The sequence below is a fragment of the Pollachius pollachius genome, assembly GCF_949987615.1.
Source record: "Pollachius pollachius genome assembly, chromosome: 13".
Taxonomy (NCBI): Eukaryota; Metazoa; Chordata; class Actinopteri; order Gadiformes; family Gadidae; genus Pollachius; species Pollachius pollachius.
The window spans coordinates 243,976-268,012 of NC_136946.1; the positions used below are offsets into that span (position 1 = coordinate 243,976).

The 24,037-nt window shown below is 51.0% G+C and overlaps 1 protein-coding gene across 3 annotated transcripts in view; it reads left to right on the top strand.

Annotated features, from left to right (window-relative positions):
* The first annotated feature begins 2,660 nt into the window (after positions 1 to 2,660).
* LOC307085325 (CCR4-NOT transcription complex subunit 3-like) overlaps positions 2,661 to 24,037 on the top strand; it is a 32,730-nt gene continuing 11,353 nt past the window's right edge. The window contains exons 1-12 of one of the 3 annotated variants that reach the window (XM_079750093.1): positions 2,661 to 2,806; positions 4,091 to 4,153; positions 4,689 to 4,777; positions 7,166 to 7,240; positions 7,383 to 7,472; positions 7,774 to 7,902; positions 8,168 to 8,263; positions 11,423 to 11,551; positions 12,874 to 12,964; positions 16,618 to 16,748; positions 17,110 to 17,166; positions 17,555 to 18,386. In XM_079750093.1, coding sequence (XP_079606219.1) covers positions 4,129 to 4,153; positions 4,689 to 4,777; positions 7,166 to 7,240; positions 7,383 to 7,472; positions 7,774 to 7,902; positions 8,168 to 8,263; positions 11,423 to 11,551; positions 12,874 to 12,964; positions 16,618 to 16,748; positions 17,110 to 17,166; positions 17,555 to 18,386 — 1,744 coding nt within the window. In that variant the 5' untranslated portion in view covers positions 2,661 to 2,806; positions 4,091 to 4,128. The remainder of the gene's footprint in view (positions 2,807 to 4,090; positions 4,154 to 4,688; positions 4,778 to 7,165; positions 7,241 to 7,382; positions 7,473 to 7,773; positions 7,903 to 8,167; positions 8,264 to 11,422; positions 11,552 to 12,873; positions 12,965 to 16,617; positions 16,749 to 17,109; positions 17,167 to 17,554; positions 18,387 to 24,037) is intronic. The other 2 variants (XM_079750094.1, XM_079750095.1) reach the window with 2 other exon arrangements.

The window sequence follows — 24,037 nt, forward strand, 5'->3', positions numbered from 1 at the left end:
CTAGCCTCCTCCAGCTTCAAGAACTAGCCGCCTCCTGCTTCAGGAACTAGTTTACTCCCGCTTTAGGAGCTAGACTCTACCGCTTCAGGAGCTAGTCTCTACCACTGCAGAGACTAGTCTGCTGCCAGCTAGCGCTGCAGAAGCTAAGTGCCGCCCACTCAGGAGTAATTTTGTTGTTGGTTTAACTGATTTTTGTTCAGGAAGAAGAGGTTTCGGAAACACATCTGCGTGGTTCAACATCTTAAGAACAGGACTAGAAGGTTTTTGACGACTATATTGGTTATTACATTATTATTCTTTTTTTATTTTGGTTCAGGAGTTAACTTACTAGGTTAAAGATTGTAATAACGCTGATAAAATGTGACTAATTTCCTTCCTTCATATATATATTATTTTATTTATATTATTATTTATATTATTATTTATTTCCATCCTAGGAACGTGGTCAGAGTTCCCTGAGAGCCAATAGTCTTGCTTGTTGTTTGCCTGCCATCTAGTTTGTTTACATCCAGCGAGCGAATGGATGCTGTTTATGTTGTCCCTCCCGTTTAAAACAACCAATGAATGATGAAGATTCAGATGTTTTTTTTCTGTTTGTTTTGTAAAGAGATGCAAAGTACTGGAATATAATGTATCTCAAATGACCGTTTAAGAGGATGACATTTGTGTTTGCTGAAGCTCTTGTTTGGGATCTTTCCCAACCTGTGTATCCTACGTTCTGGGGTTAAGGGATCCTGGATATTTGCTCTCACATCGTAATAACACTGATAAACTGTGATTTACTAATTTCCTTAATCAATTAATGTAATAAGTTTCAGCTTTTTCGTGTTAGAGGATAATGGATTAACACAATAAACCCTTTTCTCCCCTTCTGACATTCCCTAACGTGTTTTCTTTGTGTACCTGAACGCGCCCAGTGCTACTTCAGAACGGGGAGCGGCGGCCTCTGCCTTGCTCAGTGTTCAGCGGCAGCAGAGTCTGCAGGGTCCTTCTGTCTGTCTGTCGGCCTCCTAGAGCCAATGTCAACGACATCCAAACGCCTGCTGGTCGCTTCGGAGAAACGCATCTGCTCAATAGTTATGGTCACATTAATGTAGACTCTAATCAATATTTATGGTCACATGAATGTAGACTCTGCTCAATAGTTATGGTCACATGAATGAAGATTCTGCTCAATAGTTATGGTCACATGAATGTAGACTGCTCAATAGTTATGGTCACATGAATGTAGACTGTTCAATAGTTATGGTCACATGACTGTAGACTGCTCAATAGTTATGGTCACATGAATGTAGACTGCTCAATAGTTATGGTCACATGAATGTAGACTGCTCAATAGTTATGGTCACATGAATGTAGATTCTGCTCAATAGACAAACAGCACAACCAACTGAGCTTTCGGATTTTAATTTCTCAAACGGAAACGAGGCATGACCTCGATGCTCTTGGGACAAACTGAAGATCTATTCGTGTTCACAAGGTCCGGATATATATAATGGGCAAAATATAACTATAATATGGGGACTAATGTGTTAAAATGACACAAAATATAACAATATTTTCATGAAATTATTTTTGCCAACAAGCCTCTCTGTAAGTAGCTTTGGATAAAAGCGTCTGCTAAATGCCCTAAATGTAAATGTATTTATTTAATTATATATAGTGAGTTTATAGCTCCCGTCATTTTAGTGTGAATTTGCTCGTCCAGAAATGCAGTCAATAAGTTCCATTAAAAGAAAGAAAAATGGACCTCACTCATTTCTAAACCCTGGCTACGGCCCTGCGTGTGTCATTCATCGAATCGTTCGACCTGCCTGCTACGAACCAACTAATTGTCGAAGGCCCTCTAGTGGAGAAGAGGAGAACCTACACCCTGATGTGTTTATTCTAATGCACACCGGATATGAACATAGGATTAGGCTGCTGCCCATTTCTCTCATTATAGGAGCTCAGCTGTAGGCCGGTATCTCATGTATCTCCTGTATCTACTGTATCTCCTATAACCTTGATGGATATGTATTCAATATACACGGAGTGGAAAAGGGCCAGTCGTCTAAAAGTCATATTCTCTGGGACTTTTAAGATTCCTACGGGAAATACAATTAGTAGAACCTACAATTTACAGGATGTAATGTGTATCAGTCTAATATAATCAGCTGCACCTGAGTAGGCGCATGTAGGCTACGACACGTGCATTGTTATTAACTTATTATACATTTCATTAGGATATATTCTAATCAGGATAACTTCATAAGCGACAGCTCCGTCGTATACATGAACATATATGTCTTTTACTAATAGCCTTCACGGATGAAGTGAGTTTTGGTGAAGCTGTGTGAGTATTGATCCGTCAGTAGTTTAGTATTGATCCTTTGGGGATACAATCAGGAGGAGGAATCTAAAACAAAGCGATCAGCGACCAGCATCTGTCCACAAACATCTCACCTTTCACCTTTCCCCCGCCGGCCAATCACAGCGCATCTACCCTGGTAGTAGCGGAACTCACTGCCCCAAGCGGGGCTCTGATTGGCCCGTTGTTACAAGAACTCGCCCTATTGGCCCGACGGTGAAGAGGGGGTCGGCGAAGGGAGCCAACAGCGTGGCTCGGGAGGCGGGGCTTCTGTCATCAGGGAGGAGGAGGAGGAGGAGGTCCTGGCACTGGCAGCCATCTTGGATGTGCGGGCTGATTGTTTAGTGAAAAGAATCGGGAGTAAAGCAGATAAAGACGGAAAACAGCCGCAGCTACCGGAGGAACGACACCAGAGGACAAACACACGGACCAACACACGGACCCGGGCTGACCCAGGTAAACGGTCCGCGGGGCTTCTTCCCAACGGGCTGTCGACACCCCGAGCCGGCGGGGACCTAGGGGGTCCCGGCGGGCGGCTGGGCTCGGGGTCCCGGCGGGAGGGTCTGCATGGAACCGCTCCGACCGTGCGGCGAGGCGGTCCTTCCGGTCGGACCCGGGTGGACCGGGGAGGCGGTGCAGACCGCGGGGTTGGCGCCTGTTCTGCACACTAAGGGCTCCTCTGTTGATCAACACTTGGCGGGGGGGGGGGGAGGGGTCTTTCTCTTACTAACGGTGTGTTTATCAACCTGGCTTCTTCGACCGGTGCGGCGGGTCTGTGGGGTGGTCCCGCGACCCAGCACAACCCTGCGGGGGTCTCCGACGGGATCTCACCCGGGACCCTGACCCGTGTGGCCCGCCGCGGGGTCACTCTTTTGCGCAAAGTCAAGCGTGTCTGACCCGCCGATGGTTGCGTCGCTGACCACTTTGTTGCAGCGTTGTGTTGGTTCCAAAGTTGTGTCCTCATCATAACAGCGGCGGGGGGGAGCAGCGTGGTAGTAGTAAACACCTAATCCTCGAAGTTAGCCGTGTGTTGGTGGAGGTTAGGCTAACCCTACCTCAGAAACCTAGAGCAGCCTGACCCTCTCTCATGAAGGCATCGCGCCTGGAAGGTTTAACAGGCCGGCCTCGGAGCCGGTCCCGTCCCAGCGGAGGTTATAGCGGGCACCGGACGGTGACTGAGATGTTAGAGACTCTTGGTCGCCTCGTTATTGACGGAAACATGTTTAAGGATAATAATAATAATAATGCGTCTGAACGGGGCCATGTGCCAAAATACCTTTGGTATTTATGTTGGATGAAGTTTAGAAATGCGTAACATCACAAGATCTTGACTCCAAATCCATTTGGACCCCCCCTGAAGGTCTACAGCCTGCCCCCCCCAGCCTGCTGAAGGGGTGAATGGAGTGGTTAACAGAGTGATTAATGAGAGGGTGAACCAGGCCTAGAGCAGCGAGGAGTGGTCCGGGGGGGGGCTTCAACCTCATGACAGGTCCTGTCACTCACTCCGTGTTCCCCCAGCGGGGGGGCGGCCCTCCGGTACAGGCTGTCCCAGACTCCCTCCGTTTGTGACATCACAAGTGGGAGTGTGCAGCCAGGTTGAGGTCAAAGTGCGTTATCACAACGGACTGGAGGGCCACGAAGAGTAGGAAACAACGGAGAGGTCACACGTCATCTTGCCCTCATGGCTACTTCCTCTCCCCCCCCCCCAGCCTCACTAACCCAGGTCTCTGTGTGTTTCAGTGAATGAAGGCATGAGGACATCATCCTAGTCATCAGTCATGGCCGATAAACGAAAACTCCAAGGTGAGATGTTGGTGTCCTCTCTCCTCTCCTCCTCTCCTCCTCCTCTCCTCCTCCTCTTCTCCTTTCTGTTTGGGTCAGTGTGTTGTTGTATTTCACAGTGTCTCTCTCCCTCTCTGCTCTGTGTGTGTGTGTGTGTGTGTGTGTGTGTGTGTGTGTGTGTGTGTGTGTGTGTGTGTGTGTGTGTGTGTGTGTGTGTGTGTGTGTGTGTGTGTGTGGTGGGGGTCAGTGTGTTGATGTTTTTAACCGTGTCTCTCCCTCTCTGCTGTGTGTGTGTTTGTGTGTGTGTGGTGGGGGTCAGTGTGTTGATGTTTTTAACCGTGTCTCTCCCTCTCTGCTGTGTGTGTGTGTGTGGTGGGGGTCAGTGTGTTGATGTTTTTAACCGTGTCTCTCCCTCTCTGCTGTGTGTGTGTGTGTGGTGGGGGTCAGTGTGTTGATGTTTTTAACCGTGTCTCTCCCTCTCTGCTGTGTGTGTGTGTGTGGTGGGGGTCAGTGTGTTGATGTTTTTAACCGTGTCTTTCCCTCTCTCGCCCGACAGGTGAAATAGATCGATGTTTGAAAAAGGTAGCAGAGGGGGTGGAGCAGTTTGAAGACATCTGGCTGAAGGTACGCGGAGGTCGAGTCGAGGTAAACCTCATCCCGTTGCTCAGGGCAACCCCCGTGTGGATGAGAGAACTGCTCTGGTCTCCGCCAGCACTCTGTCATGTTGTGTTGACACCTGTCAGTCAGCGTGTGTTTGATCTAGCGCCGGCTCACCTCCTGTTCCCTCACGGCCCTCCGAGGTCCTCTTAACGCGCGCGTGTGTGTGTGTGTGTGTGGCACTTTGATGATGATGTAAGGGTGGAGGTGTGCACGGTGCCGATGTGTTCGTGTGCACGTGCTGAATTATCAACAAACAGCATTAATGCCAGACAGATTTCTGTGCATTAATTTTAGCGCAAACATTCTTTTCATTGTGCCGTCCCAACGCCTCCAGACGAGTTCCTCCCTGCAGTCAGTGTAGCTCCCCTATGAGTCTCATAGGGGCCCCTATGAGTCTCGGTAGGGGCCCCTATGAGTCTCGGTAGGGGCCCCTATGAGTCTCGGTAGGGGCCCCTATGAGTCTCAGTAGGGGCCCCTATGAGTCTCAGTAGGGGCCCCTATGTGTCTCGGCAGGGGCCCCTATGAGTCTCAGTAGGGGCCCCTATGTGTCTCGGTAGGGGCCCCTATGAGTCTCAGTAGGGGCCCCTATGAGTCTGTGTATTAATGGCTAACTCTTCAGGGGGGTTCAGTAGGGGCCCCTATGAGTCTGTGTATTAATGGCTAACTCTTCAGGGGGGTTCAGTAGGGGCCCCTATGAGTCTGTGTATTAATGGCTAACTCTTCAGGGGGGTTCAGTAGGGGCCCCTATGAGTCTGTGTATTAATGGCTAACTCTTCAGGGGGGTTCAGTAGGGGCCCCTATGAGTCTGTGTATTAATGGCTAACTCTTCAGGGGGGTTCAGTAGGGGCCCCTATGAGTCTGTGTATTAATGGCTAACTGTTCAGGGGGGTTCAGTAGGGGCCCCTATGAGTATGAATTGGGGGCCCAATCAGTCCTTAATAGCACTTCCTGCTCTGAGTGGGAGGGGCCAGTCTGTGCGCTGTGACCTATGGTCCAGATGTTGTTGAGGGTCCCAGTGTAAGCCTTCCTCCCAGTCTGTTGTGGTGCTCTCCCAGTGTAAGCCTTCCTCCCAGTCTGCTGTGGTGCTCTCCCAGTGTAAGCCTTCCTCCCAGTCTGCTGTGGTGCTCTCCCAGTGTAAGCCTTCCTCCCAGTCTGCTGTGGTGCTCTCCCAGTGTAAGCCTTCCTCCCAGTCTGCTGTGGTGCTCTCCCAGTGTAAGCCTTCCTCCCAGTCTGCTGTGGTGCTCTCCCAGTGTAAGCCTTCCTCCCAGTCTGCTGTGGTGCTCTCCCAGTGTAAGCCTTCCTCCCAGTCTGCTGTGGTGCTCTCCCAGTGTAAGCCTTCCTCCCAGTCTGCTGTGGTGCTCTCCCAGTGTAAGCCTTCCTCCCAGTCTGCTGTGGTGCTCTCCCAGTGTAAGCCTTCCTCCCAGTCTGCTGTGGTGCTCTCCCAGTGTAAGCCTTCCTCCCAGTCTGCTGTGGTGCTCTCCCAGTGTAAGCCTTCCTCCCAGTCTGCTGTGGTGCTCTCCCAGTGTAAGCCTTCCTCCCAGTCTGCTGTGGTGCTCTCCCAGTGTAAGCCTTCCTCCCAGTCTGCTGTGGTGCTCTCCCAGTGTAAGCCTTCTTCCCAGTCTGCTGTGGTGCTCTCCCAGTGTAAGCCTTCCTCCCAGTCTGCTGTGGTGCTCTCCCAGTGTAAGCCTTCCTCCCAGTCTGCTGTGGTGCTCTCCCAGTGTAAGCCTTCCTCCCAGTTTGCTGTGGTGCTCTCCCAGTGTAAGCCTTCCTCCCAGTCTGCTGTGGTGCTCTCCCAGTGTAAGCCTTCCTCCCAGTCTGCTGTGGTGCTCTCCCAGTGTAAGCCTTCCTCCCAGTCTGCTGTGGTGCTCTCCCAGTGTAAGCCTTCCTCCCAGTCTGCTGTGGTGCTCTCCCAGTGTAAGCCTTCCTCCCAGTCTGCTGTGGTGCTCTCCCAGTGTAAGCCTTCCTCCCAGTCTGCTGTGGTGCTCTCCCAGTGTAAGCCTTCCTCCCAGTCTGCTGTGGTGCTCTCCCAGTGTAAGCCTTCCTCCCAGTTTGCTGTGGTGCTCTCCCAGTGTAAGCCTTCCTCCCAGTCTGCTGTGGTGCTCTCCCAGTGTAAGCCTTCCTCCCAGTCTGCTGTGGTGCTCTCCCAGTGTAAGCCTTCCTCCCAGTCTGCTGTGGTGCTCTCCCAGTGTAAGCCTTCCTCCCAGTCTGCTGTGGTGCTCTCCCAGTGTAAGCCTTCCTCCCAGTCTGCTGTGGTGCTCTCCCAGTGTAAGCCTTCCTCCCAGTCTGCTGTGGTGCTCTCCCAGTGTAAGCCTTCCTCCCAGTCTGCTGTGGTGCTCTGTGCTGGTGCTCTGCTGACACACACTCTCCCAACAGCTGCACAACGCCGCAAACGCCAACCAGAAGGAGAAATATGAAGCGGACCTCAAGAAGGAGATCAAGAAACTACAGGTGTGTGCGTGTGCATTAATTGCACCTATTAAATATCATTGTGGTCAGCAATAGCAGATCAGCAGACAAGCTGTGCTCTCAACCATGACAGAACAACGCAGGTTTTCAGTTCAGGGTTGAACTCGTTCTCTCTGGTTCTCAGCGGCTGCGAGACCAGATCAAGACGTGGGTCGCATCCAACGAGATCAAAGACAAACGCCAGCTCGTTGAGAACCGCAAGCTGATAGAAACGGTGAGTAGAGGACAGACAGACAGGCCTGACTAGAGGACAGACAGACAGAGAGACGGCGGACGGACATGAGGTTATATATATATGATATATATGTTAATTATTGATATTTATTAATAGTATTGTAGTAATTATTGTCTATAATTTTGTTTGTTAAAGACTGTTGACTGCTGCCAACAAATGAGTTGAACACTCAAACCTTCTCTGTGTCTGTCTCTCGATATATGTCCCTCTGTCTCTCTGTGCCTGTCTGTCTCTCTCTTCCTGTGGGTTCATCTGTCTGTCTGTCTGTCTGTCCGAGCAGCAAATGGAGCGCTTCAAGGTGGTGGAGCGTGAGACCAAGACGAAGGCCTACTCCAAGGAAGGCCTGGGGCTCGCCCAGAAGGTGGACCCCGCCCAGAAGGAGAAGGAGGAGGTCGGCACCTGGCTGACGGTGAGCCTGGTCCTATTTCAGGGGCGTGGTCAGGGGAGTGATCAGGGGCGTGGTCAGGGGAGTGATCGGTGGCGTGGTCAGGGGAGTGATCAGGGGCGTGGTCAGGGGAGTGATCAGTGGCGTGGTCAGGGGAGTGATCGGTGGCGTGGTCAAGGGAGTGATCGGTGGCGTGGTCAGAGGAGTGGTCAGGAACCGGTGACCACTCCCACGCCGGCCGGGTACCAAGGATGAACCCTGAAGGTCTTGTGTCTCTCCTCCTCCTCAGAACACCATCGACACGCTGAACATGCAGGTGGACCAGTACGAGAGCGAGGTGGAGTCGCTCTCCGTCCAGACACGCAAGAAGAAGGGCGAGAAGGAGGTGAGGAAACGCATGAGAGAGGAGGAACTACGTTCAGCAGACGCTTTATCCAGAGCCACCTACAATATGAACATAAGTCAGGAGAAAGAGAAACATCAATATATCTCTGTGGGAACAGAATGGATGTTCATAGAACCAAGTGCCAAGCACTAACCATCACTAGGTTAACCCATTCTCTGCATACAACAGAGACAGCTAGGATAAGATGCTACACAATGCTAAGTACTGTTTTTAAGTGCCAGGATGTACAACATACAATAAGTTTGTACATTAAAGGTCACATGGCATGAAAATTTCACTTTATGAGGTTTTCTAACAATAATATGAGTATCCCTAGCCTGTCTATGGTTCCCCAGTGGCTAGAAATGGCGTCAGGTGTAAAAGGAGAACTAGGTATCCTGCTCCGCCTTTGAAAAGTCAAAGTTCAGTGCAGATTTGGAATGTGGCCCCATGTGTCGTCATATGGGGCCAGGCGACCTCCTCTTTCTCTTCTTTGCCCGCCCAGAGAATTTGGCCCCCCAATGAGCTACGACCGTGTGTGTGTGTGAATACACACTGTAACGCATGTGTTGTACTAGGGGTGTAGGGTATGAACGGTATAATAAGTACACTGGTCTGAATTTGCGCTACGGTATGGATTTTGACGTTACCATGAGACCGGTGTGACGGTAGACAGTGTTGTGTGTAACGCGTAACAAAGTCAGGCACGTTAATACAGTTACGTTACAACTTTTTCATGTAAAATGTTAAGTTACCCGCAACTACTGAAAATATGGTAACGAAGCATAGTCCCTTTTTCAATTGGGCGCAACGTTACTTTTCCCAGGGACAGATTTGACAGCGATACAGCCCTCTCAGGCAGGCAGGCGTCCAGCTCTCATTCCACACCGTACGAGACAGACGCTGCTAGCGTGAAGCTGTCTCTGCATCTCTCCTCCGACATCGCTTCCGAGGCATTTTCCAAAGCCAGTAGTTACGACCAAAAAAGCCAGCGGTGGAACGAGATAACAAACGCCCTCACTGTTTACCTGTGTAAGGACATGGTTCCCTTTCATAATGTCTATAGAAAGGGCTTTAAAGAGATGGCCAAACACTCGATCCCAGGTACACGTTACCTGCCCGCACACACTTCAGCCAAATTGAGATAACTATACGGCAAGGTCCGCAAGTAAGTGGAGAAAGAAATCCATGCTATTGAAAATTAGTGTTTTTCAGAGATGGAAGTAACTTGAGAAAAGATTTTGATTCTTGTTTTCATGCAGTTTTGCTGCCTAACCAGTATTTTACCCCTACAGAAGCATTTAAATCGAAATTAGAAGATACAATTGACATACCGTGATATAATACTGTTACCGTCTATGCCTCAAATCATACCATGATCTACATTTTTGTCCATACTGTTCAGCCCTATGTTGTACACTTCTTTGTTATTTGGATAACCGTTCTGCTGTTGGTGTTATGGCGTGTAACACGCAACACAATAATGCAAGCTTGTGTCAAGCTCCCATTTGGTGAAATGACTAGACTGGGTTGGGTTCTCTGTCTCTGGTACTTCCACAACGAGAATCGTGGTGCGGGTTAACTCGGCCATGGTGGAGAAGGAATTGGGGGAAAGGAACTTTGGGTTTGACTCTGAAGTCCAGATTGAACCGTGACATGGAGGAGAAAGGGATTGTTGAACCCCCACTACGAGTCTAGTTGTGAAAGTAACGGGAGTCCGCGAACTGCAACAATCCTTTCTCCTCCGTGTTGCAGTTCAGTCTGTGAATTCAGATTGATGTGGAAGAACCAGAGAAGTTGGAGAACCCAACGCAGTCGTTTGATATTCTTGATATGGTATAGGCGCACACAGCTTTTGGCCATGATAATAATTACTATTATATATAGATATCTATATATAATATGATATTATTTATATACAGAGCTCCAGGACTCCCGCCGTGGTACCCGGAGTGTTCTAGAATATGTATAGAACACGGCCAAAACCTGTGTGCGCCTCCGGATGATATTATGAATCCGAGGCGTTGCGATACATCCACTGTAAACAGAGCTCATGGTACCGTGGCCGCTAGCTGCTCAGGGCCACACCCCCACCCTCCTCCTTGACCCGCCTCTAAAAACGTCACGTTGGTGGAGAGCTCGTTGTGGGACTGGCTAGTGGTGGCTGTAATTCTGCAACAAGGCTGAATTTCTTGAATTACTGAATTACTGTATTAGGGGCCCACTAACACTAAAATAATCCATAAAGTAGCGTGCCATGGGACCTTTAAGTGCCAGAAGTAAGTGAGTGAATGAATGAATGAATGAATGAATGAATGAATGAAAACATACTCAAGCAGTCTGGCTGACGACTGAGTTAAGAGAGACTTCTAAACTCCTTTTCCTCTCTCTCTGTCTCTCCCTCTCCTCATAAACACATCCCCGCCTCCATCACCATCACCACCACCTTCATGGACCTTAGCCGGTAGCATATGGTTTATACCTCTGATCCACGTTACCTCCTGCTAATGCACGCTGATACGTGCTAACACATGCTATGCTAACCTAGCATATGGTTTATACCTCTGATCCACGTTACCTCCTGCTAATGCACGCTGATACGTGCTAACACATGCTATGCTAACCTAGCATATGGTTTATACCTCTGATCCACGTTACCTCCTGCTAATGCACGCTGATACGTGCTAACACATGCTATGCTAACCTAGCATATGGTTTATACCTCTGATCCACGTTACCTCCTGCTAATGCACGCTGATACGTGCTAACACATGCTATGCTAACCTAGCATATGGTTTATACCTCTGATCCACGTTACCTCCTGCTAATGCACGCTGATACGTGCTAACACATGCTATGCTAACCTAGCATATGGTTTATACCTCTGATCCACGTTACCTCCTGCTAATGCACGCTGATACGTGCTAACACATGCTATGCTAACCTAGCATATGGTTTATACCTCTGATCCACGTTACCTCCTGCTAATGCACGCTGATACGTGCTAACACATGCTATGCTAACCTAGCATATGGTTTATACCTCTGATCCACGTTACCTCCTGCTAATGCACGCTGATACGTGCTAACACATGCTATGCTAACCTAGCATATGGTTGTACACCTGAAGCATGTGACCCCTGCTCTCCGCCCCTTGCAGCAGCAGGAGCGCATCGAGGAGCTGAAGCAGTTTGTGGAGAAGCACCGCTACCACATCCGCATGCTGGAGACCATCCTGCGCATGTTGGACAACCACTCCATCCAGGTGGACTCCATCCGGAAGATCAAGGTGACTACCAGCACCACCCCCAGCTAGACCCCCGGGGGCCCCTACCAGCACTAGACCCCCGGGGGCCCTACCAGCACCACGCCCAGCTACACCCCCGGGGGCCTACCAGAACTAGACCCCCGGGGGCCCTACCAGCACCACCCCCAGCTAGACCCCCGGGGGCCTACCAGCACTAGACCCCCGGGGCCCCTACCAGCACTACCCCCACCAGGGGTCAGACCCCCGGGGCCCCTACCAGCACTACCCCCAACTAGACCCCCGGGGGCCTACCAGCACTAGACCCCCCGGGGGCCCTACCAGCACCACCCCCAGCTAGACCCCCGGGGGCCCCTACCAGCACTAGACCCCCGGGGGCCCTACCAGCACCACCCCCAGCTAGACCCCCGGGGGCCCCTACCAGCACTAGACCCCCGGGGCCCCTACCAGCACTACCCCCACCAGGGGTCAGACCCCCGGGGCCCCTACCAGCACTACCCCCAACTAGACCCCCGGGGGCCTACCAGCACTAGACCCCCGGGGCCCCTACCAGCACTACCCCCAGCTAGACCCCCAGGGGCCCTACCAGCACTACCCCCAACTAGACCCCCGGGGGCCCCTACCAGCACTACCCCCAGCTAGACCCCCGGGGGCCCCTACCAGCACTACCCCCAGCTAGACCCCCCGGGGCCCCTACCAGCACTACCCCCAGCTAGACCCCCGGGGGCCTACCAGCACTACCCCCAGCTAGACCCCCGGGGGCCCCTACCAGCACTACCCCCAGCTAGACCCCCGGGGGCCCCTACCAGCACTACCCCCAGCTAGACCCCCGGGGGCCCCTACCAGCACTACCCCCAACTAGACCCCCGGGGCCCCTACCAGCACTACCCCCAGCTAGACCCCCGGGGCCCCTACCAGCACTACCCCCAGCTAGACCCCCGGGGGCCCCTACCAGCACTACCCCCAACTAGACCCCCGGGGGCCCTACCAGCACTACCCCCACCAGGGGTCAGACCCCCGGGGGCCCTACCAGCACTACCCCCACCAGGGGTCAGACCCCCGGGGGCCCTACCAGCACTACCCCGGGGCCCCAGTCAGTCCCGGGGCCAGGGGGGCCTTTGAGGTCCTGACCCCCTACATGTCCCAGTCCTCTTAGACCAGGGGGGGTGGCTAACCCTAACCCTTACTAAGAACCAGGGCCACGTTCCCCCTGGTTCTTTGTTCCACTCCTCCCCCTCTGAGAGAGTAGGAAGGGTCATGTTCTCCCTGTCCTGTAGCTCTAATATGAGGCTTCTGTAGTTCTACGATGAATGTTCTAACGTCATGTTCTGAATGTCGTTCTGCAGGATGACGTGGAGTACTACCTGGACTCCTCCCAGGACCCGGACTTTGAGGAAAACGAGTTCCTGTACGACGACCTGGACCTGGACGAAATCCGTGAGTACTGAACCACAGACGTAGAACCACAGACGGTGAACCAGAGACATAGAGCCCAGAGACGTAGAACCACAGACGGTGAACCACAGACGTTGAACCACAGACGGTGAACCAGAGACATAGAGCCCAGAGACGTAGAACCACAGACGGTGAACCACAGACGGTGAACCACAGACGGTGAACCACAGACGGTGAACCACAGACGGTGAACCAGAGACGTAGAACCACAGACGGTGAACCAGAGACGTAGAACCGCAGACGGTGAACCAGAGACGGTGAACCGCAGACGGTGAACCACAGACGTAGAGCCCAGAGACGTAGAACCACAGACGGTGAACCACAGACGGTGAACCACAGACGGTGAACCACAGACGGTGAACCACAGACGGTGAACCACAGACGGTGAACCACAGACGGTGAACCACAGAGGGTGAACCACAGACGGTGAACCACAGACGGTGAACCAGAGACATAGAGCCCAGAGACGTAGAACCACAGACGGTGAACCACAGACGGTGAACCACAGACGGTGAACCACAGACGGTGAACCACAGACGGTGAACCGCAGACGGTGAACCGGAGACGTCAAGCCCAGAGACGTAGAACCACAGACAGTGAACCACAGACGGTGAACCACAGACGGTGAACCACAGACGGTGAACCAGAGACGTAGAACCACAGACGGTGAACCACAGATGGTGAACCACAGACGGTGAACCACAGACGGTGAACCAGAGACATAGAGCCCAGAGACGTAGAACCACAGACGGTGAACCACAGACGGTGAACCAGAGACGTAGAACCACAGACGGTGAACCAGAGACGTAGAACCACAGACGGTGAACCACAGACGGTGAACCACAGACGGTGAACCACAGACGGTGAACCACAGACGTAGAACCACAGACGTAGAGCCAGAGACGTAGAGCCCAGAGACGTAGAGCCCAGAGACGTAGAGCCCAGAGACGTAGAACCACAGACGGTGAACCAGAGACGGTGAACCACAGACGGTGAACCAGAGACATAGAGCCCAGAGACGTAGAACCACAGACAGTGAACCATAGACGGTGAACCACAGACGGTGAACCACAGACGGTGAACCACAGACGGTGAACCACAGACGGTGAACCACAGACGGTGAACCACAGACGGTGAACCAGAGACGTAGAACCACAGACGGTGAACCAGAGACGTAGAACCACAGACGGTGAACCAGAGACGTAGAACCAGAGACGGTGAACCAGAGACGGTGAACCACAGACGTTGAACCAGAGACATAGAGCCCAGAGACGTAGAACCACAGACAGTGAACCACAGACGGTAAACCACAGACGGTGAACCAGAGACATAGAGCCCAGAGACGTAGAACCACAGACGGTGAACCACAGACGGTGAACCACAGACGTAGAACCACAGACGTAGAACCACAGACGGTGAACCAGAGACGTAGAACCACAGACGGTGAACCAGAGACGGTGAACCACAGACGGTGAACCAGAGACATAGAGCCCAGAGACGTAGAACCACAGACAGTGAACCATAGACGGTAAACCACAGACGGTGAACCACAGACGGTGAACCAGAGACGTAGAACCACAGACGGTGAACCACAGATGGTGAACCACAGACGGTGAACCACAGATGGTGAACCAGAGACATAGAGCCCAGAGACGTAGAACCACAGACGGTGAACCACAGACGGTGAACCACAGACGGTGAACCACAGACGGTGAACCACAGACGTAGAACCACAGACGGTGAACCAGAGACGTAGAACCACAGACGGTGAACCAGAGACGGTGAACCACAGACGGTGAACCAGAGACATAGAGCCCAGAGACGTAGAACCATAGACGGTGAACCACAGACGGTGAACCAGAGACGTAGAACCACAGACGGTGAACCACAGATGGTGAACCACAGACGTTGAACCACAGACGGTGAACCAGAGACGGTGAACCACAGACGTAGAACCACAGACGTAGAACCACAGACGTAGAACCACAGACGGTGAACCACAGACGGTGAACCACAGACGGTGAACCACAGACGTAGAACCACAGACGTAGACCCACAGACGTAGAACCAGAGACGGTGAACCAGAGACGGTGAACCAGAGACGGTGGACCAGAGACGGTGAACCAGAGAAGGTGAACCAGAGACGGTGAACCACAGACGGTGAACCAGAGACGTAGAGCCCAGAGACGGTGAACCACAGACGGTGAACCTTCAGACGGTGAACCTTCAGACGGTGAACCAGAGACGGTGAACCACAGACGGTGAACCACTGACGGTGAACCACTGACGGTGAACCAGAGACGTAGAGCCAGTGACGGAGAACCACAGATGGTGAACCACAGATGGTGAACCACAGACGGTGAACCACAGACGTAGAACCACAGACGGTGAACCACAGACATAGAGCCCAGAGACGTAGAACCACAGACGGTGAACCACAGACGGTGAACCACAGACGGTGAACCAGAGACGGTGAACCACAGACGTAGAACCACAGACGTAGAACCACAGACGTAGAACCACAGACGGTGAACCAGAGACGGTGAACCACAGACGGTGAACCACAGACGTAGAGCCCAGAGACGTAGAACCACAGACGGTGAACCACAGACGGTGAACCACAGACGTAGAACCACAGACGTAGAACCACAGACGGTGAACCACAGACGGTGAACCACAGACGTAGAACCACAGACGTAGAGCCACAGACGTAGAGCCAGAGACGCAGAGCCAGAGACGTAGAGCCAGAGATGTAGAGCCACAGACAGTGAACCACAGACGGTGAACCACAGACGTAGAACCAGAGACGGTGAACCAGAGACGGTGAACCAGAGACGGTGAACCAGAGACGGTGAACCACAGACGTAGAGCCCAGAGACGTAGAACCACAGACGGTGAACCACAGACGGTGAACCACAGACGGTGAACCACAGACGGTGAACCAGAGACGGTGAACCAGAGACGTAGAGCCCAGAGACGTAGAACCAGAGACGGTGAACCACAGACGGTGAACCACAGACGGTGAACCAGAGACGGCGAAACACAGACGGTGAACCACAGACGTAGAGCCAGAGACGTAGAGCCAGAGACGTAGAGCCAGAGACGTAGAGCCAGAGACGTAGAGCCCAGAGACGTAGAACCACAGACGTAGAACCACAGACGTAGAACCACAGACGTAGAGCCACAGACGGTGAACCACAGACGTAGAGCCAGAGACGTAGAGCCAGAGACTTAGAGCCAGAGACGTAGAGCCAGAGACGTAGAACCAGAGACGTAGAACCAGAGACGTAGAGCCCAGAGACGTAGAGCCTAGAGACGTAGAACCACAGACGTAGAACCACAGACGTAGAACCACAGACGTAGAGCCACAGACGTAGAGCCAGAGGAATTGTGAAATTGGTATCGGTATCGGAAAGTCTCTCCTCACAGACGTGACCCCAGCGGGATGTTGACCGAATGTAGAACCAGCAACCTGAGAATCAGGAAGTCACAAAACACCTTGCAGCCCGATGGGCCCAGGGGCCATGAGACCCCGAGGGGGTCAACATGTACACAGCCCCCCGGTGAAGGGAACCCCGAGGGTCGGGTATTGCTGATGGAGACCAGGGACTGAAAGCTCTTCTCCCCCCCTCCAGCCACCGCCCTGCTGGCCACCTCCCCCCCCGGCACTACCCTGGAGGACGAGATCCTGCAGCACTCGAGCAGCACGCCAACCTCCACCACCTCCTCCTCTCCCACCCCGCCCTCCCCCGCCACCTGCACCACGGTGAGCAGAGCCTCCGCCTAGCCATCTGCTAACACACGCTAAACATCTGGTCCATGTTACCATCTGCTACTGCACGCTGATACGAGCTAACACACGCTAAACATCTGGTCCATGTTACCATCTGCTACTGCACGCTGATACGAGCTAACACACGCTAAACATCTGGTCCATGTTACCATCTGCTACTGCACGCTGATACTTGCTAACACATGCTATGCTAGACTAGCCCACAGAGCTAAAACATGCTAAAACACAGTATTCTTATTGTTGGATAGCATCAGTGAGGAGTAAAGTAGATACTCCGTCACACCTGTACCTCCTAACCTGTGTTCCTCCTCTGCTCCTTCATCTCCTCCTGCAGGAGAACTCTGAGGACGACAAGAAGAGAGGCCGCTCCACAGACAGCGAGGTCAGTCAGGTGAGGAGGAGCTGTGGGGCGCTGGGTCTGCTAGGAGGAGGAGGAGCTGTGGGAGGCTGGGTCTCCTAGGAGGAGGAGGAGGAGCTGTGGGAGGCTGGGGCTCCTAGGAGGAGGAGGAGCTGTGGGAGGCTGGGTCTCCTAGGAGGAGGAGGAGCTGTGGGGCGCTTGGTACACTGCTGTACAGTACACTGCTGTACAGTAATGTACTGTGTTGGTACTGGTGGGGGAGATGAGGCCCAGCTGAAAGGTTCTGGGTTCAATCCCATGTCCAGTCTTATGACCTTTGACCTGCACATGTAGTGACATCACCAACTAGGGTTTAGGTGAACCCATCTGGTGGGCCGGTCTGACCCCACTCTGACCTCTAACTCTCTTCCTCTCCTTCCAGTCTCCTGTGAAGAACGGCAACCCCTCGTCCTCCTTCTCGTCCTCCTCCTCGTCCTCCTCGTCCTCGTCCTCCGCCTCGGGCCCCGCCTCCTCCTCGCTGGGCTCCCTGGCGAGCGGCGGGGGGGGGGGCAACACCCTGCTGGGAAGCATGGGCGGCCTGCTGTCCAGCAGCCTGGCCGGTAGCTATAGCAACGCCACGCAGCAGCCGCCCCACCCGTCCACCCAGCACCACCTGCCCAAGAACCCCTCCTCCGCCTCCACGTCCTCCGGCCTCCATCACCCCGGCTCCTCCGCCGCCTCCGCCTCTCCCCCCAACGCCATCACCCAGCCCCAGGCCTTGCCGGCCTCCATGCCCACCAACAGCCTGGGGCTCAGTTTGGGCATGGGCCTGGGGAAGGGCTCCGTGCCGGGCCGCGGCGGCGCCAGCAGCCCCGTGTCGTCGGGCGGCATGGCGGGCCTCATCTCGGGCTCCACGCCGGCGCCCTACGCCCAGGCCGCCGCCGCCTCGGGCCCCGTGGGCGGGGGCCTGCTGGGCGGGGTCTCCTCGGCCCCGGGGGCGGCGGGGGGCGGCTGCAGCATCACGGTGGGGGGCCCCACCTCCACCACGGGGGGGCTGCTGGGCACCTCGCCAGGTGGGGGCGGCGGGCTGCTGGGCCTGGGGTCCGGCCCGCTGGGGGGGCAGGCCGGCTCCTCCATGGGGAGCCTGGCCCCCGGGGGCGGCGTGGGGGTCATCGGCAGCGGAGGGGGCGGAGCTGTGGGCAGCGCAGTGGGCGGAGTCACAGGCAGCTCTCTGCTCTCCAACCGACCGCCCAGCCGGCAGAAACAGAACGGAGGTACTTTACAATACTTTACATTACACCTACTCTAGAGTACTTTACAATACTTTACCCTACACGTACTCTAGAGTACTTTACATTGCACCTACTCTAGAGTACTTTACAATACTTTACATTACAACTACTCTAGAGTACTTTACAATACTTTACATTACACCTACTCTAGAGTACTTTACAATACTTTACCCTACACGTACTCGAGAGTATTTTACATTATACCTACTCTAGAGTACTGTACAATACTTTACCCTACACGTACTCGAGACTACTTTACATTACACCTACTCTAGTACTTTAAACAACATGTACTTTACAATACGTTACACAACATATACTTTACAATATTTTACAATACTTTACACTGCACGTACTTTAGAGTACTTTACACAACATGTTTTTTTTTTTTTTTATAACTTTGTTTATTGGAGCACATCACATCAAACAATATAAATCTTGTAAGTTACATGTGTGACCATCAATGTTTTTTTTTTTTTTTAAAACAAACACACATTAAGAAAAAAATAAAAATAAAATGAAAAACAAGACCGTATTAACAATGGTACTAATAATAAATGAAAACAAAACAGAAAACCCACCCTATATCCCACCCCAAGCTGGTTCACCTTTCCCCATCAATGTATCCAATAACTTGCACCTGTGCATTGACACTGTTGCAACAGTACAGCAGAAAAAAAATAATAATAATAATAATGAATATACAAATATATATATACATATACAGTAGTCTAAGAGGTAGGGGTCATGGCCACATTATCAAAATATGAGAGGAGAGGCTGCCATGTAGTGTAGAATTTCCCACTCGACCCTCTAAGCGAAAATTTGATCTTTTCTAGCTTAAGGAATGACATTAAATCAGTCTCCCAGGACTTATCTGACGGGGGTTTTGGTGACTTCCAGTGAAGAAGGATACATCTGCGGGCAATCAGAGAGGCAAATGCTAAAACATTTAGCTTCCGTTTGCTAAACTCAGAGTAGTTAAGAGGGACACCGAAGATAGCAATGAGCGGACAGGGAGTGATATCTATATCTAGAACCTTAGATATAATCTTGAAAAAGTTCTTCCAGAATCCCGTTAGCTTAGAACACAGCCAGAATGTATGGGCTAGGTCAGATGGGACAAAGGCACATCTATTACAGGCATCGCTGGTGCCAGGGAAAAACTTTGCTAATTTGTCCTTACTGAAATGTATTCTGTGTAGTACTTTGTACTGTATTAAGTTAAGACGGCCGCAGGATGAGGAGTAGTTCACTTGTAACTTTGCCCTGACCCACCAGGGGTCTTCAAATTGGATCCCTAGCTCATTTTCCCATTCCTGTCTAATTTTGACGAGCGGAGAGGGGTTTGATTGAAGGATACACGTGTATAACTTGGATAACCTCCCCTTCAGGCTTTCAGGCCTATCAAGAACTGTTGGTTAGTCCGCAGGCAGAAATGGGAACGTGCTGCAATGGTCTTTAACAAAACTGCGTAGCTGAAGATAGCGGAAGAAGTTGCTTTGGGTCAATCCATGCTTATCTGACAGACTCTTAAAGTCAACAAATGTTCCATCTACAAACAGATCTCGGAATGATGCGTTACCTTTCCTCTTCCAAAGTGTAAATGCAGAATCAAGTTTGGAAGGTAAGAAAGTATGATTATAGCAAAGTGGACCAAGGAGGACGAAATTATTTAGTTTGAAGTGTTTGCGGAACTGTGTCCATATTTTCAAGGTTGACAGGATTACAGGGTTTGAAGTAAAATTTGTGGCTGAGAATGGCAAAGGGGAGCACGTCAGAGCCACAAGTGAGGCGGTGCGGCAGGAGAGGGATTCCATTCTGCACCAGTCTAACTCACTCTCATACCACCAGCTGAGTATTTTTTGTATATTTGCTGCCCAGTAGTAAAACATGAAATTAGGCAGGCCCAGGCCACCCTCTTGTCTTGCTGCTTGCAGAGCACTTCTATTAATCCTGGCAGCCTTGCCTGCCCACAAGAATGGGAGGATAATTTGGTCAAGCTCCCTGAAAAAAGACTTTGTCAGGAAGAGAGGCAGACACTGGAAAAGGAACAAAAACCTGGGTAAGACATTCATTTTTATAGTTTGTACTCTACCCGCTAATGACACCGGCAACGTGGACCATCTCTGTAGGTCGGCTTTTATCTTAGTCAATAGTTTGCAAATGTTATTCTTATGCAACCCTTGGAATGAATTAGTAATGTTAATCCCTAGATATTGAAGATTTTCCGTTGCAATAGTGAAGGGTATTTGTCCCTGTGTCAGTGTTGTGGCTTTAGAGTTTAGTGGGAAACACACCGTTTTTTGGAGATTGACTTTGTAGCCTGAAAATTTACCGAATTCCTCTAGCATCTGTATTACTTTATTAGCACAAGTGGCGGGGTCTGTTATATATATTAGTAAATCGTCCGCATACAGGGAAACACGATGTTCAATATTCCCCCGTCTGATACCCCGCATATATGCTGTTGTTCTCAGCAGAATGGCTAATGGTTCGATAGCAAGGGCGAACAGCAGAGGTGACAGTGGACACCCTTGGCGGGTTCCGCGGGACAGGGGGAAGTACGTCGAGTACTGCATATTTGTGTTAACACGGGCAAGGGGCGATGAATAAAGCAGGCGTATCCATGTTATGAACGTCCTCCCAAACACAAATTTTTCCAGCACCTTAAACAAGTACCCCCATTCCACCCTGTCAAAGGCTTTCTCCGCATCCAATGAGAGCACCATTTCAGGCTTCCCCTCACTGGACGGGGCAGAGACAATGTTTAATAGACGTCTTATGTTTGATGACAGCTGACGTCCTCTGATGAAGCCAGTTTGATCCTCAGAGATTATTGAGGGGAGAGATGTTTCCAATCTTCTCGCAAATGTTTTTGCTAGTATTTTAGCATCAACATTTAGGAGTGATATAGGCCGATAGGAACTGCACTCTGCAGGATTCTTATCCTTTTTAAGGATAACTGAAATAGAAGCCTCCGTCAAGGTTTTTGGCAGTGTTCCTGTATACAGGGAATGATTATACATATCTAGTAATAGAGGGGCTAAGAGAGTGGAGAATTTTTTTAAAAATTCGGGCGGCAGCCCATCAGGCCCCGGTGTTTTCCCATTGTTCATTTCCTTAATACTTTCACATATTTCCCTTAAGGTTATTGGTCGATCTAGTGACAACTGCGTTACAATATCAACAGTTGGTATGTCTATGTTATCCAAATATTCATCCATGTTTGAGTCTATAGGAGGGGGTTCAGAAGTATAAAGTTTAGAATAGTATGCTTTAAAGGCTGCATTGATCTGCACGGGACACGTTGTAAGACCAACCGGCTGACCAATAATTTGAGTGATGTGTCGTGATGTCGCTTGGTGTTTGAGCTGGAGGGCGAGCAGTCGGCTTGCTTTGCCGCCATATTCATACAACATCCCTTTAGATCTCATTATACTTCTTTCTGCATTCCCTGTAGAGGTGAGATCAAACTCTGTTTGGAGATTAACCCTTTGTTGATGCAGCTCTGGAGTAGGCTTTATTGCATATTGCCTATCAACTTCAGATATTTTACCGGTTATGTCTGTTTGTGTCTTTCTGCGTTGCTTATTAGAGTAAGAAGAGTATGAGATGATTTGTCCTCTGATGGTGGCCTTTAGGGTTTCCCAAAGCAATGAGGAGTTAACTTCTTCTGAGTTATTAAAACACACAAAGTCTTCAATAGCCTGCGTTATAGTACAACAGAACACATCATTGGACAGTTGCGACGTATTGAGCCTCCATTGCGGGGTCCCCACTGATGGAGAATCAAATCTGAAGTCTATTAACACAGGGGAGTGGTCTGATATGACTATTGCCGAATATTCGGCAATAGGCTTCGGCAGTGGCGATTTTAGCCTGACATTTCTGGTGGGGCAAATTTATATGACGTCATATTACGTCACAAAAATAGAGGTAGCTGATTATTATAACAGTAGGCCTACGTATATAGACCAGTCAGGTATACTATGGGCTGCATTTTGAGTGCCAGCAGGGAGCAGACATCCTATTTCAAATACATTTTACATGCTTTAGCGCTCAGTACGACACAAAGATGTTGCCTATAATAATAATAATAATAATAATATTGCATTATATTTTAAACGCACTATTCGTTCCAAAGAATCTCAGAGCGCCAACATGGTACGCACTATAATATAGCATTAAAGTAAAACAATTAGACAGACACATAGCTTCAATAACTTCCATAATTTATTAAACAAAAAAGACGATCTCCTCCAGCTCAAAAAAAAAAAAAAAAAAAAGGTTTTGACTCACCAATGCCGATCACTTAAAAAGGAAGTTGGCTCGACGGTTCTTTGCTTGAGCAAACCTATCGATTACTTTGTCGTTAAAATCCAGCAGTCCATTAATGAAGGTGTTTTCAATAGAAAGCATGGAGAGGGCGTTCAGTCTCTTCTGTCCCATCGTGTTCCTAGTGAAAGTCTTTATCCTTTTCAGCGTTGAAAAGTTCCTCTCAGACTCCGCAGACGTCATGGGGGTTGTGATGATGATGCTGAGTAGAGTGCAGGTTTCAGACAAGGCCTCTTGCAGGTTGTTGTCGTCGTGAATGGCCTTGAACAGCAACAGTGCAGATTTCCCTGTGTGCAGCTCAGTGTGTCCGTAAAAAAGAGTCAGCTCAGTTTGCAGCTTCCCCTCGTTCATCAGAGCTGTGGGCCAGAGCTTGATAGCACAGGCGAGTTGGGCCTCCGGGAATGACTTAACAAACTTTGGGAACAGTGTGCAGTCCACCAGTTGTGCGGCAATAAGATGGTCACTCTGTGAGAACCGGTCCTCCACTTGCGCAATCATCGTATCACAGGCCTCCTTCATCACGGCAGGCGTATTTGTTTTCCTGCGCTTTGATGTGCCCGGCTCCTCACTGGCTTGGTTACCAATCTCATCTGCTTTCTCTCTGATTTCTTTCACGTGCACTTTGAAACTCTCCACTGCACGATTCACCCCAGATGCGTCAATCTCTCTTTTCTGTAGTATGCCATACAAAACATCCACTTCTGGCATAACTCTGTCAAAGAACTCCAGCAGCTGGAGAAACGTACGGTCCCGCAGGTGAATGGAGAGGCCGAATGCCTCGCTGACGGACACCTTGTCCCATCCTGGTTTAGTGCGAATGTTATCAAGACCTTCCAGTATATCTTCGCGAGTTTCCCATACCACATTCACGGTCCTGCTTTTAAAATTCCATCGGGTGCCGGGTGGCCGCGGGATCCGTCTGTCCGATGTCTCTGCCAGAGCAGCCGTTCTTTGCGGTGAGGTGGAGAAGAACGTGGCAAATCCAGACAGATCAGCAAAGAACACCTTCAGCTCACTGATCCTGGATGCACATACTTGCTGCAGAGTTAGGTTCAGCTGGTGTGCGTAGCAATGTACAAATATTGCGTTTTTGTAGCTTTCCTTAATAAGTACTTGCACGCCGCCTACACTGCCACGCATAACCGCTGCCCCGTCATAGGTTTGGGCTATGAGCTTGTCAGTCAGTCCCAGTGGGTCGAGGACATGTTTCATAGCAGTAGAAAGGCCAATGGCAGTTTTGTCCTTCACTTCAATGAACTCAAGAAACCGCTCTGTGACGCTGCTGTCCACCATGT